The 14,856-nt window shown below is 45.9% G+C and overlaps 1 protein-coding gene across 1 annotated transcript in view; it reads right to left on the bottom strand.

Annotated features, from left to right (window-relative positions):
- Nucleotides 1-14,856, bottom strand: part of Tecpr2 (tectonin beta-propeller repeat containing 2) — an 85,927-nt gene that overhangs the window by 17,981 nt on the left and 53,090 nt on the right. Inside the window, exons 12-16 of the mRNA XM_021178973.3 lie at nucleotides 14,358-14,538; nucleotides 12,723-12,864; nucleotides 9,468-9,708; nucleotides 7,914-8,003; nucleotides 6,384-6,617 (exon numbers count right to left, since the gene is read on the bottom strand). Of these exons, the coding sequence (XP_021034632.1) occupies nucleotides 6,384-6,617; nucleotides 7,914-8,003; nucleotides 9,468-9,708; nucleotides 12,723-12,864; nucleotides 14,358-14,538 (888 nt within the window). The remainder of the gene's footprint in view (nucleotides 1-6,383; nucleotides 6,618-7,913; nucleotides 8,004-9,467; nucleotides 9,709-12,722; nucleotides 12,865-14,357; nucleotides 14,539-14,856) is intronic.

Here is a 14,856-nt window from a genome sequence, read left to right as displayed (position 1 = left end):
TGAAAAGTAAATCTAAAGAATCCTCACTCTTATGTTTGCACTTCCTTTGATTTATTTAAACTAGCTGCTGCCAAGGGGGAGGGAATGGAGGGAGTCCAAAAAAAAAAAAAAAAAAGAGGCTGGGCCGGAAGGGTGTGGCCTAGCCCAGAGCATCTGATAAAGACCTCAAGGTAAAAAAAAAAAAGAGATTATATTTGATAATAGTCTAGCAACTAAAAAATGCAACAGTCAAGTTACTGAACATCTCCTGTCAGCCAGGCTCCAGCCAGGCCTCTTGCTGCTTCACCTCACACCTTACAGCATCGATAAATGATTCTCACTGGAGAACGGAGGGGTGGTGGGCAACCCAGGAAGCAAAGAGGGGGAGCAGGCTTGAACCCAGGCCAGCTACCTCTGACCTCTAAGCCTTTATAAACAACAAATGTACAGGTAGATGTCCAGGTTCAAGTCCAGATTTGATAAACTACAAGAGCAACCCACACCTTATCAAGATATAGAACATTTTATCTCTCTAGGAATTCCCTCTGGTCCCTGCCAGCCATGGCCTCTACTTGAGGTCCTGGCCTCATGCATCCCAGGCTGCCCTAACTGACATCTATGCCAGACCTTAGTTCACAAGGGCAGGATCAAGGCCCGCACGAGTCAGCATGAGGCGGCAGTCACTCCCTTTGTGGCTAAGTTATCATTCCATTGCTCACAAATGCCCCAGATAGTTTCTGTATTTACCTACTGATGGACGTGTGGATCATTTCCATGTTTTACAATTAGAGAAAAACTGTTATAACCATTTTGTTTGTGTGTGGCAAGCCAGGCCGTCCAGTGCACATCTGAAATCCCAGTCCTTGAAAGGCTGAAGGAATAAGATTATTTTTAAAGCTACCCTGGACTTCATAATGAGACCATGTCTCAAAGGGAGGATGAGGGGAGCAGAAACATGTATTATTTTTATTTCAAAGATGTTTTAATTTTTATTTTAAGTATGAGTGTTTTGCCTGCATGTATATAAGCACATCATGTGTATGCAGTGTCTGAAGAGGGCAGAGGGAAGCCGATCCCTTGTAACTAGAGTGACAGATGGTTGTGAGTCACCATGTGGGTGTTTGAAGCTGAACCCAGGTCTTCTGGAAATGCAGCCAGTGCTTTTGGCCACTAAGCCATCTCACCAGTCCCTATTTTTTTTCCTAGAATAATAATAATAAAAAATATATTAGAATTGTCAGAACATAAGTTATATGTCTCACTTTAAATTTTATTCTCAAATTTACTTATTTTCATTTTATTTGAGAGAGAGGGGGAGGTTGTGTGAGTATAAGTGCTGGCAGAAGCTAGAAGCAGCAGATTCCTGCAGCTGGAGTTACAAGTGTTTATGAGAGGCCTGACAAAGATGCTAGAAGCTGAGGCTGGGCCCTCCCCAGAGACACTGAGCCATCTCTCCAGCCCTACATTCACGTGTGTAGTCGGAGGACAACTTGTAAGAGTTGATTCTTTCCTTTACCACATGGTTCCGGAGATGCAACCAGGCCATCAGGACCGGCAGTATCACGTTTAAAGAGACAGCCAGTTTCAAGTTGTGCCATTTTATATGCCTACATACATACCCACATACATACATACATGCATACATGCTTATACACTATGACACAGAGGTTCTTGTTTGTTTGTCTTTTCTTGGTTTTTCGACACAGGGTTTCTCTATGTAGCCCTGGCTGTTCAGGAACTTACTCTGTAGGTTAGCCTGGAACTCACAGAGATCCATCTGCCTCTGTGCCACCACAGCCCAGTGTTTGTTGCTGTTTGTTTGTTTGTTTATTTATCTTATGTAGCTGTCTTCATACACACCAGAAGAGGGCGTTAGATCCAATTACAGAAGGTTGTGAACCACCATGTGGTTGCTGGGAATTGAACTCAGAACCTCTGGAAGAGCAGCCAGTGCTCCTAACCTAACCACTAAGCCATCTCTCCCTCCCTGACTCTGAACTTCTAATGTCCCTGCTTGCATCCTTAGTGCTCCCGTGTGGGCCACGCTGGGAACTGAACATAGGACTCATGCACTACTAGGCATTTAGTCAGCTTCCCCACCAGATATGTAAGATGGAGAAAAGCTTGTTTTATTCTACTGACTTATCTATATAACTACTATAGCCATTTATGGAAAGGAGGTGTCTTTTTTCTTATTTTTCCCTAAACAAAGCCATTCCCTTTGAGACAGGGTCTTGTATAAACAAAGCTGGCCTCCAATTTACTAAGTACAAGAGATGGCCTTGGACTCAAGTGCTGGGATCACAATGTGACCTCTGCTCTTAGACAGCCTTAAGGCTCTCATGTGTGCTGCACTGTCTGAGTATGGCCAAGAGCTTCTTGCAGGTTTTGTCTAGCTTCAGCTGTGGGTCTAATTTGGAACCACTACACCCTACTGTAGAATCTTTTTAAGTGTGTGGTAGAGAACAATAGCAACATTTGTTTGTTGTTTTCTATATTATAAAATTCTTCTCCACATAAATTATTGCATGATACAATCTTGTTTGTTACTGTACTGGCTGGTTTTGTGTGTTTTGAGGTATGGGCTGGGATACATGTGGCAACCAGCTTTCACAGATTCACAGCAGTATCTCCCAAGCAGCCAGAGCACCGTCCACATCCTCTTTAGCCAGTAGATCCTGGACACTGGAGCACTGACTGCACTCCTTCACATACCTACGCCCAGACACCTACCTAACCAGTAAACCAAGGTGTTTTTGTAGCATCGAGCCATGGAATGAAGTCACAAGCCCGAGGATGATCGGCCTATGTTTGATCAGCCTGTGGATCTGCTGAGTGGAGCTGGCATCAACAGTATGGCCCTATTGGATCCTAGCAGACCTTTTTGCTACAGTGGAGGATACTGAAGGCCACCCTCTTCTGGTTGGAGCATCATGGCAACAGTAAAAGAAAGAACTCTCCGCCAAGCTTCTCCCATCACTGGGCACTTTTTGGTGTCAGCAATGTAAACAACAGCTTGTCCTGGCGGGGTGTGTGTGTGTGTGTGTGTGTGATAGCACAACCTATCCTCAACCTTGTGCAACCTTGCTGCCTCAGTTGGGATCACGAGTGCACCACTACACCCTACTTTTTAAGTGTGTAGAATCTTTTTAAGTGTGTGGTAGAGAACAATAGCAACATTTGTTTGTTGTTTTCTATATTATAAAATTCTTCTCCACATAAATTATTGCATGATACAATCTTGTTTGTTACTGTACTGGCTGATTTTGTGTGTCAACTTGACACAGGCTGAAGTTACCACAGAGAAAGGAGCTTTAGTTGGGGAAATGCCTCCATGAGATCCAGCTGTGGAGCATTTTCTCAATTAGTGATCAAGGAAGGAGAGCCCATTGTAGGTGGGACCATCTCTGGGCTGGTAGTCCTGGGTTCTATAAGAGAGCAGGCTGAGCAAGCCAGGGGAAGCAAAACAGTAAGTAACATCCCTCCATGGCCTCTGCATCAGCTCCTGCTTCCTGACCTGCTTGAGTTCCAGTCCTGACCTCCTTTGGTGATGAACAGCAATGTGGAAGTATAAGCTGAATAAACCTTTCCTCCCCAGCTGCTTCTTGTCATGATGTTTGTGCAGGAATAGAAACCCTGACTAAAACAGTTACCTAAGGCACAAACTGACAATGATATGTCTTCATCACATGCTGTGATTAGATGAACTAAACCACAAATTGCATTAGTTTGCTACATGGTCTAGTGCCTGACATGCATATTTATGAATAATGGGAAGTGAAATATTATGAGCATCTTAAATATTTGCTAAATGAAGCACGTTTTCCTCCAAAAGCCAAGACTGTACTAGATCACTCTAAAATTCCACACTCTATCTCTTTAGCTGCATTCAACAATCAGCCATTTAATAAATATCTTAATTTAATCCTATTCCTGGCTGTTATAGTTGTTTTGACATCTGTGAAGTCAAGCTGGCCTTGAACTGGTGACCCCTGAAGTACAGGTGCAGCCACTATCTTGGTAATCAGAGCAGCATTTGGCTTGGTTAGGGTAAAAGGGGGAAGGATGTAATGGCTGACTACACTCAGCTAAGCTCAAACTCGGCAATCACTTTTGTGTGGCAGCACATGTGCCACGGTTCATGTGTAAAAGTCAAAGGACAATTAATTAGCAGGGCTTGGTTTTCTCCTTCCACCATGTGGGTTCCAGGGATCACACTCAGGCCATCGGGTTTGTTATCAAGAACCTTTACTTTCTGAGCCATCTTGCTGGCCTTAAATAACAATTTAAAAAATTTGTATCTATATCTATCTACCTATCTATCTATCTGCTAAAACTGGTTCAGTGATTAAAAGCACTGGCTGCTCTTCCAGAGGTTCAATTCCCAGTACTCATAACCATCTGTTGGGCACCATGCATCTGTGTATGTGGTACACAGACATACATGTGGGCAAAATATCCATATACATAAAAATAATCATCTTTACAAAGAAATAAAACCCTCTTTCTTCTCCCTCTGTCTGTCTGTCTGTCTGTCTGACTCCAATTTGAGAGGTGTGTGCTGGGATTAATGACACAAGCCACTATGCCCAGCTAAAGTTATCTCCTGACCCACCTGCCTGTTTTCCTCACTGGACACAGACCAGACCTGGAGAGATTCAGTGCAGGAATGCTTAGTGTTCCTGGCTGCAGTTCAATGCCCTGGATGGCACAAGTGGAGGCTTCTGACACAGCAAAGGCCAATCTCCTTTCCTCTGAGCCCTGCCTAATTCCCTTGCACCAACACCAAGCCGACTAGCTGGACTTTAGGCATTGTTCAATATGCTGAGAAAACTGGTGCCAAGAGTCTACTATTTTACCATCAGCCACATAAAAGCAACAAATGAAAGCACAGAGGAGGGTACAGATGTAAGAGAGGCAAGGCTTCAGGACACAATATGGTGATGGAAATCAAGCGGTCCAAGTGCATAGCCAACTTGCCCAAAGGCCAGTGCTATAACCAAAAGCCCAGGGGTCTTCCACAACAGGATGAGAGTCATTTCATTTTCTGGGGTCACTGGGATGGGGTGACAGCTGATGAGATGACCGTATGGAGGAACCAACTTGGGGAAAATGGCTTCTCTCCCAGCTGAATGAGCATAGGACTTCTCTAGTTTTCAAGGTTTGGTAGTAAGAATAAACACGAGTTCTGGCTTTTCTCAGAGACACCAGCAGCCTTCCTCCATGGTCTGGTGGAGACTGCTGGAGAAAGGCTCAGAGCCAGTGAATCTTTGGACAGAAGAAAGAACTCTTAGGCCAGGCAGCAGGCTCATCTGGCGCCCATGTCCAGGCCACATGAGCAGCAGCCTCGTTGGGCTGGCACGGACCTTTGGAAAGCAGGATGGCCAGTGGATCTGAAAGATGGTGTGAAGCCCAAGGCATACATAATCACAATTCCTCTGGAAGTCTCTAGCTGTGGCACACAGCTCATTTCCACAGCGAACTGGGTTATGTTCAGGGCCTTATCTCTTCTAGCAGCTTGCAGAAACCCCATTGCCAAGAGTCACTGGCCTGGCCCAGGCCCCCCAGGGAAAGCATGCTTTACAGGGGTGGTGGTATGCATTGGTCAACGGAGGAGTTCTTCCTGCTCTCCCTCCCACCCCTTCTCTCATGTGGTTGAGTTATTATACATTAAACACTTATTTGAATCCACAAAATACTGGTTGCCAGTATACAACAATGTCTACTTCCTAGACAGAACCGTTGAAGCTCAAGCTTACTCTGAGCCTGGGAGATCCTGCTATCATCTCTGCCTCTACTATCAGACAAACCACACTTGAGTTGCTGAGCCAACTGAGAATATAATACTCTGAGCTCATTTTATCACTTCTTAGACTATGAAATATTTCCATGTCACCATAAGCTTTGGCCACTCTAACTCTTGGGATGGTCCACAGAAAGTGGCTAACAGCACAGTACAGTACCTCTTTAAGTGGCTGAAAGAGAACCCACAGCTCACAACTGTGTGTGCAGCACCCACAGTGGGCACACTTCCAGATACCAAGACACAGCTCAGCATACACTGATCCAGTCACACAGCCGCCACTTCAGAATTAAAGGTCAGAGAGAGAGGACCGTGCAGCTGTCCTAGTGCTGTCATTTTAAACAGATCTTGGTGGCACATTCCACCTTATAGTTCCTTTGGTTCTGAACAGCAGAACAGCGTAAACTGCACACAGTGGGAGATGAAGCTCCCTACAAAACTAAGAGGCTCATTTACTCTGGGGAAGTGGCCAGTTAAGTCCAGCAACTGACAAACATCACCTAAGAACCTGCCTAGCCCCCACCCCGCAGTGAGTGAATATGGGGGCAAGGTACTTTAGTTAGTTATATACTGACTGAAGCACTCCCACTCTGCATCATACCTAGCTGGGAAAGGTCCAGTTTCGTCCAGTGCATGCCTGTGGGGCAGCTCTTGGAAAGTGTCCTGATGAACACCTGTCCGAGGCTGTCCAAGGCCCATAGTGCATCCTGGCAGGCAGCATAGGTTCTCATCTCTGCATCGGGGGGCAGCTGCACTGTGGAGGGCCGGCACTGTACATTCTGGGCACTGATGATACACAGGTCCTTGCTGCTCTGGCATAGCCATAAGGAGCTTCCTGCAGAAAAAGGTTCACATTTGTCAGCAAACACTGTCTCACTGAGCCACCCACCCTAAGAGCACCACACAGCCTTTTTCTTCAGAGCCCTGACACCTGGCCACAGATTGCCTGCTCACTCACTGTTATCTTACAGGTAGGCTTGCTATACCTCTGAGGTTAGAAGGAAACACTGCCATCAGACATTAAAAAGGCCAAGCCTGAGACACTTCAGAAACTGGAAAGAGAGCGGGGCCTACGAAATACCACTGTAGAAGTCTCCCTGCCCACAGGGGCCGGCAGTGCATAGGTCAGGAACTTTTACATGCTTTCTAGCAACAGCACGGATCACAGACATCAACGTGCTCTCGTGTCAGCAGTCTATATTTCTAATATACACTATTAGGGCTGTCCACTCTTCCAATCCCCAGGAAGGAAGGGGCAAGCAGTCTCTCGGAAGGCATTGCCCTTGTTCTTCTGCTAATGGGTGGGCAGCAGGCGGAGGAAATCAGGAGTTATGCTTGTGGTCCTCGCACGTTCTGCAACTTCCAGGGTTAATAGTGTTTGTTTAGAATGCCAGTCATCCTTGGGAATTACAACCCCGCCACACTGTGTAATGTAAAGCATTAGCTAAAACTTGTGTCATACGTTTTAGAATACTTTTATTTTTATTTTAATTAAATAATTAAGTAATTAATTAAGCTAATTGGTTTGTTGAGGCTGGGTTTCTCTGTGTAGCCTTGGCTGTCCTGGAACTAACTCTGTAGACCAGGTTAACCTCAAACTCACAGAGATCCTCAGTGCTGGGATAAAGGTGTTCACCACCACACCCAGCTATTTTATTATTTAGGTTTTTTAAAGATTTCCTTATTTTATGCATATGAATGCTTTCTCTGCATGTTGATGTGTATTATGTGTAGGGTTGGTACCCATGTCATAGAAGGCAGAAGGTATCATGTGAATCTCTTGGAACTGAAAGTTCAGATAGCTGTGAGCTGCCATATGAGTATGAGAAGTCAAACTCAGGTCTTCTGGGAGAAATGGGAAAGAACACCAGGAGTCATGTGCTGCCAGCTCCGACCACACTGCACGGTGACCTCCTTCCAAAGGCCACGGCCTCAGCCTCAGCTCTGCTACCCTTACCCCAACTTGGTAGCTCTCCTGAGTGTGCCTATCCAACGCTGCTGGCCCACAACACTGCCATATCCCCCACATCGCCGCACCCACAGGCCACAGTCAGAGGACGGCATGAACTCTTCCTCCGCTGACTGACTGACTTGCACACCAGAACTCTCAGCTGGGCTAAGGCTGACTCACCATCCTGGGTGGGAGCAGGAGAAGCCAACACAAAAGCCCATTTTGTGGCAGAAGCTGTTCCCCGGGGAACAACGGTATTCCAGTAAGTTCCTGGAGAGAATAAATATAAAAGTGGGTTAGGGAAAGAAAAAAAACAAACAAGCAAAAAGCTCTAACACTTCAGTTTGGTTTTAGACTATAGTCGTCCTTCAAAGCTCTTACAATGATTTCTAGTGTCCTTAAACAAAGTGGCATAAGCTACTTATCTCTCTAAGCATCATCAAGGAGAGCCATACCTTGCTCACTGAAGCCTGAAGAGGCTACACAGGGGACAGAGCTAGAGGGAATCCATCAAGGGGGAGGCATTCAGAAGTGGACACAGCTCATCTATGGATATGGCCAGCACATTGCATGTTAAAACAGTGGCCATAATTTCCCCCTGTAAGTGGACGGTTCTTTCTCAGCAGACTCTGTAGGTGTGGTAGATCTTTAAAACCAGATTTCCTGACTTGTATATATGTCTTTGTGGGGGTATGCCCAAGCATGCTCATCAAGTCCAGAGGAGGGTCCCAAGTGTTCCCATCTTTCACTTCCCACACAGGACTTAGAGACAGGTTTCTCCCTGATCCTGGGGATCGTGTTCTTTGCCCCAAAGATTCTCCTGCCTCTGCCTACCTTGTTGCTAGTCACAGGCATGCATAGGGTATCTGGCTTGTTATGTGAGTAATGGGATCTGAAGTACCCTCATACTCTTAACTGCTGAGCCATCTCTACCCAACCATATACCCCCTTTAAACAAGATTCTTTGTGAGTGTGTCCACAAGTGTGTCATGGCATCTGTGGAGATCAGAGGACAACTTCTGGACTTATGTTTTCTCTTCTCCTCTTGTTTTGGGGGCAAGTTCTCCTGTTCTGCTGGTGGGCCACATATGTGACCATCTGCCCACTTCTGTCACTGCCTCCCCATTTCCTCACAGACGTGCTCTCCTGAGCCTCCACTGTATCTGGCTTTTTGTTGTTTGTTTTGAGACAGGATTTCTCTACATAGCCCTGGCTGACCTGGAACTTACTATGTAGACCAGGCTGCCGTTGAACTCAGCTCTGCCTACCTTTGCCTCCCGGGTGCTGGAATTAAAGGCATGTGCTACCATGCCTGGCTGTATCTAGATTCTCACGCAAGTTCTCGGGATAAACAGAGGCCTGTAGGACTGTGTGACATATGCTTTTACCTGCAGAGCCATTTCCCTGCCCAACCCCGAGTGGATTGTGAGATTGAGCTAGTCCTCCGTCTGTCTTTATTACAGCATATTAGGTTTCCATAGGAAAGTGATGACACATTGTCCAGACACCAAGTTTTAGGAATGACAGAATGAAAAAGAAAACAGAAAGGAGAGAGACCACAAAGCCCGGGTGCCTCTGTCACAGGCCGCTTTCCCACTGGTACTGATTATCTCAAGAGGAGACCTTAAAGCCGTTCATTAAATGTTCTGTGAATCCCTAGGTTAGATTCCCACCACCACGAAAATTAAGATAAACAAAGTAAAAATAATGTGAAAACTAGAGTAATTGACTCACCTATGAGACTTCCTTTAGCAACATGGAATTCATTCTTCCCTGAGGAGATCCACACACCACTCTTGTTAACCCCTAGTAGGCTGGGCTGGCACTGAAGCTGCTGAGACCAAAACGCCATGCGCAGTTTATCTGCGACCTTTTCCACAGGGGCTTGGGCTGCTGTGGCTACTGAGTGTGTGGCATGCATGATGGTCTGGAACAAGCTGCACTGGTCAAACACCACATAGTCCGTGATGCTCACCTGCAGGAAGGGGACCAGCTGAGCCTTGCTGCTGGCACAGGCTCTGAAGCCCACTTGCCTCCCAAAGGCAACACCCACACACAAGTACCCAGCAGCAAGACCACCAAATGCCTGAGACCACGCACTCACCCCTCCACACGCACAGGACTGTGCTAATAAGCAGCTGTATTATGTCCCTGGGTGGGCTCACAGGGAAGGAAGAATGCTCTCACCTTATTTTACTTTTATATCACATGGCTCTGCTTTGAGTATGTATTATTTTTATGATTAAATAGCACCTAAGAAACCTTTTATTCTGTCAGAATGATAAAGAATAATTTTAGTTTTAAATTCAGGTGTTTCCAATGACAATAATGTTTAATACTTAGGATCATAATATGAGCATTAAAAAAAGTCTATCAAGTGTGTGAAGCAATTACTTAGTTATATGCATGACTATTACAACTTATATCAGATGTCAGCCCAGGCAAGAAGACCCCAAGATTCTAGAAGCCATCTGATGTACAACTCACCTCGACAACATTCCTGAAAAGCATCTATACAGACACCACTAGAGACACTTTGGGACAACTATCTCCCAGAGGGAACCTTCTCAATTGCTGGGCAGCCAATTATGACAGAGTTCTTTTAAAAATATTTATCAATATTTATATTGTGTGTGAGTGTTTTCCCTGGATGGATGGATGTACAACAGGTGCTTACAGAGGCCAGAAGGGGGATCAGAACACCTGGACATTCTGGAGTTACAGAATGTTGTGAGCTGCCAGGTGGGAACTGAACCAGGGGTCCTTTGCAAGAGCAGTCAGTGCTCTTAAACCTCTGAGCCATCTCTCCAGCCCTGTGCCACAGCAAAGCAGGTGGAAGCCTGGCTCAGCAGAACTCTCTGCAGTATTTTACAGTTACACTCCACTTATTTCTATTTATTTATGTATTATGTATGTGTGTAGGCATGCAAGCTCCAGCACACACGTAGAGGGACAACTTTGGGGAGTCACTTCTCTCCTCTACCAGGCTGGTCCTAGGGCTCAAACCCAGGTCATCAGGCTTAGCAGGCACTCTAACATGCTGAGCAACCTCGCCATCCTCTCTAGTATTTTTGCCCATTAGATTTATTACAGATTGGCACAAACACCCTATTCCTAGGATCCATTCCCAGGTCACACAGTGAAATAATAAGTGAAAGTGTTACAGGGATCTTAAACATATAAAAACAAAACATGAAAGAAATGAAGTTAGTATATCACACATATATGCTGCCCCTTTGTCTGTAAAAGAGCACAGCCTCACTACAGAGCCACGGCCACAGGCAGCATCTGAGCTCTGTGTTCAGCCTGGGCTCCCTGGATGCTGAAAAATGAGCTCCACTCAGAGACTCCCGCTGTGCACCTCAGGATCAGTGCTGCTCACTGGAGACCTGGCAGTCACTATGCCAAAGCCCAAAGCCACACACTAAGTGTGTGATACCCAAGAGTGACAGACATGTAAGCAGGTCTCCAACTGAAGGAGAAAGGAAAGACCTAGTAACCAAACATAATTGCTTCTAGAGTCACAAAGAAAGCACAGACTGGAGCTGGAGAGATGTCTCAGTGGTTAAGAGCACTGGCTGTTCTTCCAGAGGACCAGGGCTCAATTCCCAGCACCCATATGGCAGCTCACAGCTGTCTGTAAGTCCAGTTCCAGGGCTTCTGAAGCCTCACCAACACACATGCAGGCAAACATCAGCAACCATGAAGAAGAAGGGCACTCTGCTTCTGTGCCTGTCTGTAACGTCGTGTGCGCTGGGGACCTCAACAGGCAAAATCAACAAAACAAGGGCTCAGTGGATAAAGTGTTAAGCACACAGTGTGAGAGCTGGAGTCTGGATCCCCAGCAGCCATAGAAGTAGTGGAAGGCAGAGTGGCTTGTTTGTAAACTCAGTGCTTGAAAAACAAAGACTGCATCCCTGGTTCAAGCTGGCTAGCTAAGACTAGCCAGGTCTGTGAGCTTCAGGTTCGGCCAGAGACCCTACCTCAGTAGATAAAGTGGAAAGCAATCAAGTAGGACTCCCAACATCAACTCTGGCTGCTACATGAATAGACACATATACACCCATGACCTCACATACACACGCATGCTCATTATACACATACAAAAAATTCCACCAGAATTTAGCACATACAGATATGTATATATGCTTATGTGTTGTTTACATGTGCATGCTCATATATGATAGTTATTTTTGAGTCATATCAAATAGTAGAATATAAAAATTTATATACGTGTGTGTGTGTAATATACATGTTCATTTTCATGGGAAAGACTAAGGAGAGCAGCACGCTCAAGACAAGCGTCACCAGGCAAACCTGAAGTGATTATAAAGCCTGAACCAAGGAGATACAGAGGTGAGGTATGGCACTGCACATCTGTCAGAACAACCTTGGGCACAATGTGTATTCGGGACAGCTAAAAGCTCAGCTCTGAATGGTACCAAGACAGGAAAGTGGATGCTCCTTGCAAAATCCACCAAAAGTTGGGCTGGGACCACCCCTGCTGCTCACAGTCCTCTCTCTCTTCGCCGGCAGCGTGTGGGAAATGCTCAGCTCTTTGTTGAAATATCATTTACTTAAAGGCCTTTCAAGCAAGTGGAGATAGATGAGTTTTAATTGCAGGTTGGGTTTCCAAACCTATTGTTTGGTCTCTTTTCTTAGCATGTTTGTTCAGAATTAAACATCATTATTACCCAGGTCTTCAAATGGATGTCACTGGGTTTATTTAGCCTATAGTGGTGGATACCTAAATAACATTTAAATAAATAAATAAATAAATAAATAAATTCCATCCTGTATTAAAGTAAAGAAAGCTTTAAAGTCATTACTATGAGGGAAAGCTTTTGTGTATATTTTTAATATACCCAACCACAGGAAAGTCATCTCCTAAATGATAAAAGTAAATACTACTAATTTAATCCAGTCTCTTAAGGAAAAGAGAAGGCAGAAAGGGTGGGTCTGTAAGTCAGAGAAAGTTCCATCAGTTACCTGCCACCAGTGATCATCGTCTCCTTGGGGCTTTTTGGGAACCACGCCAGTTCTGAACCATAGCTTCCCGTGAATGTCCAGGGCCCAGAGTGTGTGCTGATCTCCAAGAGTTATGCAGACAGGCTCCAGAGTTTGCCTTTCACTGGCAGTGAGAGAACACAGCATCAGTCCAACCCAGAAGGCACAGTATGCAGAAGGCTGCCTTACTGAGTGTCTCTGAACAGGCTAAGCAGGAGTGGATTACCGAGTGACAAGGAAGGATCTGCGCCTAAGGTACATTGCTGGGCAATACTTACTGTCCAGACACACTCACAGAAGAAAGCTACCCATCCCAAGTGAGCAGCACTCAGGCCAAGAGCACCCGCATTTCTCCTTCCCCATGCTAGGCTGTGGTGTAGAGCTATCTCTGGCAAACACCATCATCTCTGATGAGTCTGCGGTTCCTTTCTTCCTTTGGGGATACCCTTGGCAGCTCTGGGGCTCAGTTGAGGCTAGCCTTGGCATGCTGCCTGTTCAACCACGGAAGGCAATCGACAACTCCCCACTGCTCTGTGCTCTCTGTCTTGCTTAGTATCCTCACACCAACTGGTACCCCAACTGGCTGAGGCATGGTTCCCCACTGAGTTGAAGGGGTTGAGTTTTGGCTGTCTTGTACACCTAGGCCCCAGAGTGTCCTGGTTCCCAGCAGGAAGATTTACTGGCTAGCTGAAACTGAACTAACATCATTCTGATCTGTATATGAGCAAATCTTTTTTTTTCTCAAGATGGCTGTATATCCCTGGCTATTCTGGAACTTGCTCTGTAGAACAAGCTGTCCTCAAACTCAGAAATTAGTCTGCCTCTGCTTCCCAAGTGCTGAGACTAAAGGTGTGTGACACCACCACCTATCCCAAATCTTATATATTATAGTCCAGAACAAATTTCAACCGACTAGGATAAAAATACCAATAAGCATTTGTATCTAACTCTCACAGACTTGCAACAGAAACATGTGACAACAGGTAGCTGTGCACGGAGACCATGTGACCTAGTGGCTCTCTGATGTTCTAGGACCTTTTTTAAAAAATAGACTTTCTTTCTAAAAAAGATTTAATTAAACACACACACACACACACACACACACACAAACACACACCATACACTGTGTTGCCTGGATGGCCAGAAGAGGGCACCAGATCCTGTTACAGAAGGTTGTGAGCCACCATGTGGTTGCTGGGAATTGAACTCAGGACCTTTGGAAGAGCTGCTGGTGCTCTTAACCTCTGAGCCATTGCTCTACCCCTACACTCTTTTGGAGACATGTATCCAAGGCTGAGGATGACTCTGAACTGAGGCAATTACGGGTTGCCTCTAGCTCCTAAGTGAGACTACAGGCACGTACAGCTGAATTTGTGTATGACTGAGGATGGAACTCAGGGCCTTGTGCGTGCTAGGCAAATACTCTTCCTGCCAAGCTCTATACCTAAACCCCAACACAAATGGTAATGTGACCAGCAGAGGAGCGCAGAACATTCCCAAGACCAGTCTATTGAGGCCAACTCTGACAAAAGCAAAAACTCTCCCACCGTGAAACCTGTGAGTGTTGGTTTTGCCAGGAGAGGCTCAGGAATAAAGGTCACAGTGCTGGGCCCATACCTGACAATGTCACACTTCCACTGCTCCCCCTCAGGACAGAAGCTGCTCACACCCTCCCGGTACAGGAGGGCCCTCTGCTCTGTCAGTGCCCACACCACACTGTTCCGGGCTGCGATCTGGGACAGTGGGTATGGACAGTCCACCTTCACGGCTCGGGCGCAGGGCCGATCCACACTGAGACCTGTAGTGAGAGAGGAAGAGCCCCGCAGACTCAGTTGAAGCTTGTCACACTCTCTTTTGATCTGTGGTTTTCTTTTTTTGGTACTTTTGCTATCTGTGGTCTTTCATAATAGATACCTTTTCAGGTACAACTGCTCAGGTAAAACCCCAGACTTATCATACTGCAAGGCTTATGCAGAGTCAGAGCTCCAGGGAGCTCCCCTCACCTCTCTGTGGCCTGTCAGTAATGTGTGTCATGTATCTAAATGACATCAAAGGCAACTACTGAGGGAGCAGGCTGGACAGATAATATGCAAATCCATGTTCTATTGCTTTGGCC

This window comes from Mus caroli, unplaced genomic scaffold, assembly GCF_978045245.1.
Source record: "Mus caroli unplaced genomic scaffold, Mus_caroli_1 scaffold_14, whole genome shotgun sequence".
Taxonomy (NCBI): domain Eukaryota; kingdom Metazoa; phylum Chordata; class Mammalia; order Rodentia; family Muridae; genus Mus; species Mus caroli.
This window is presented reverse-complemented; position numbering and strand designations above follow the sequence as displayed.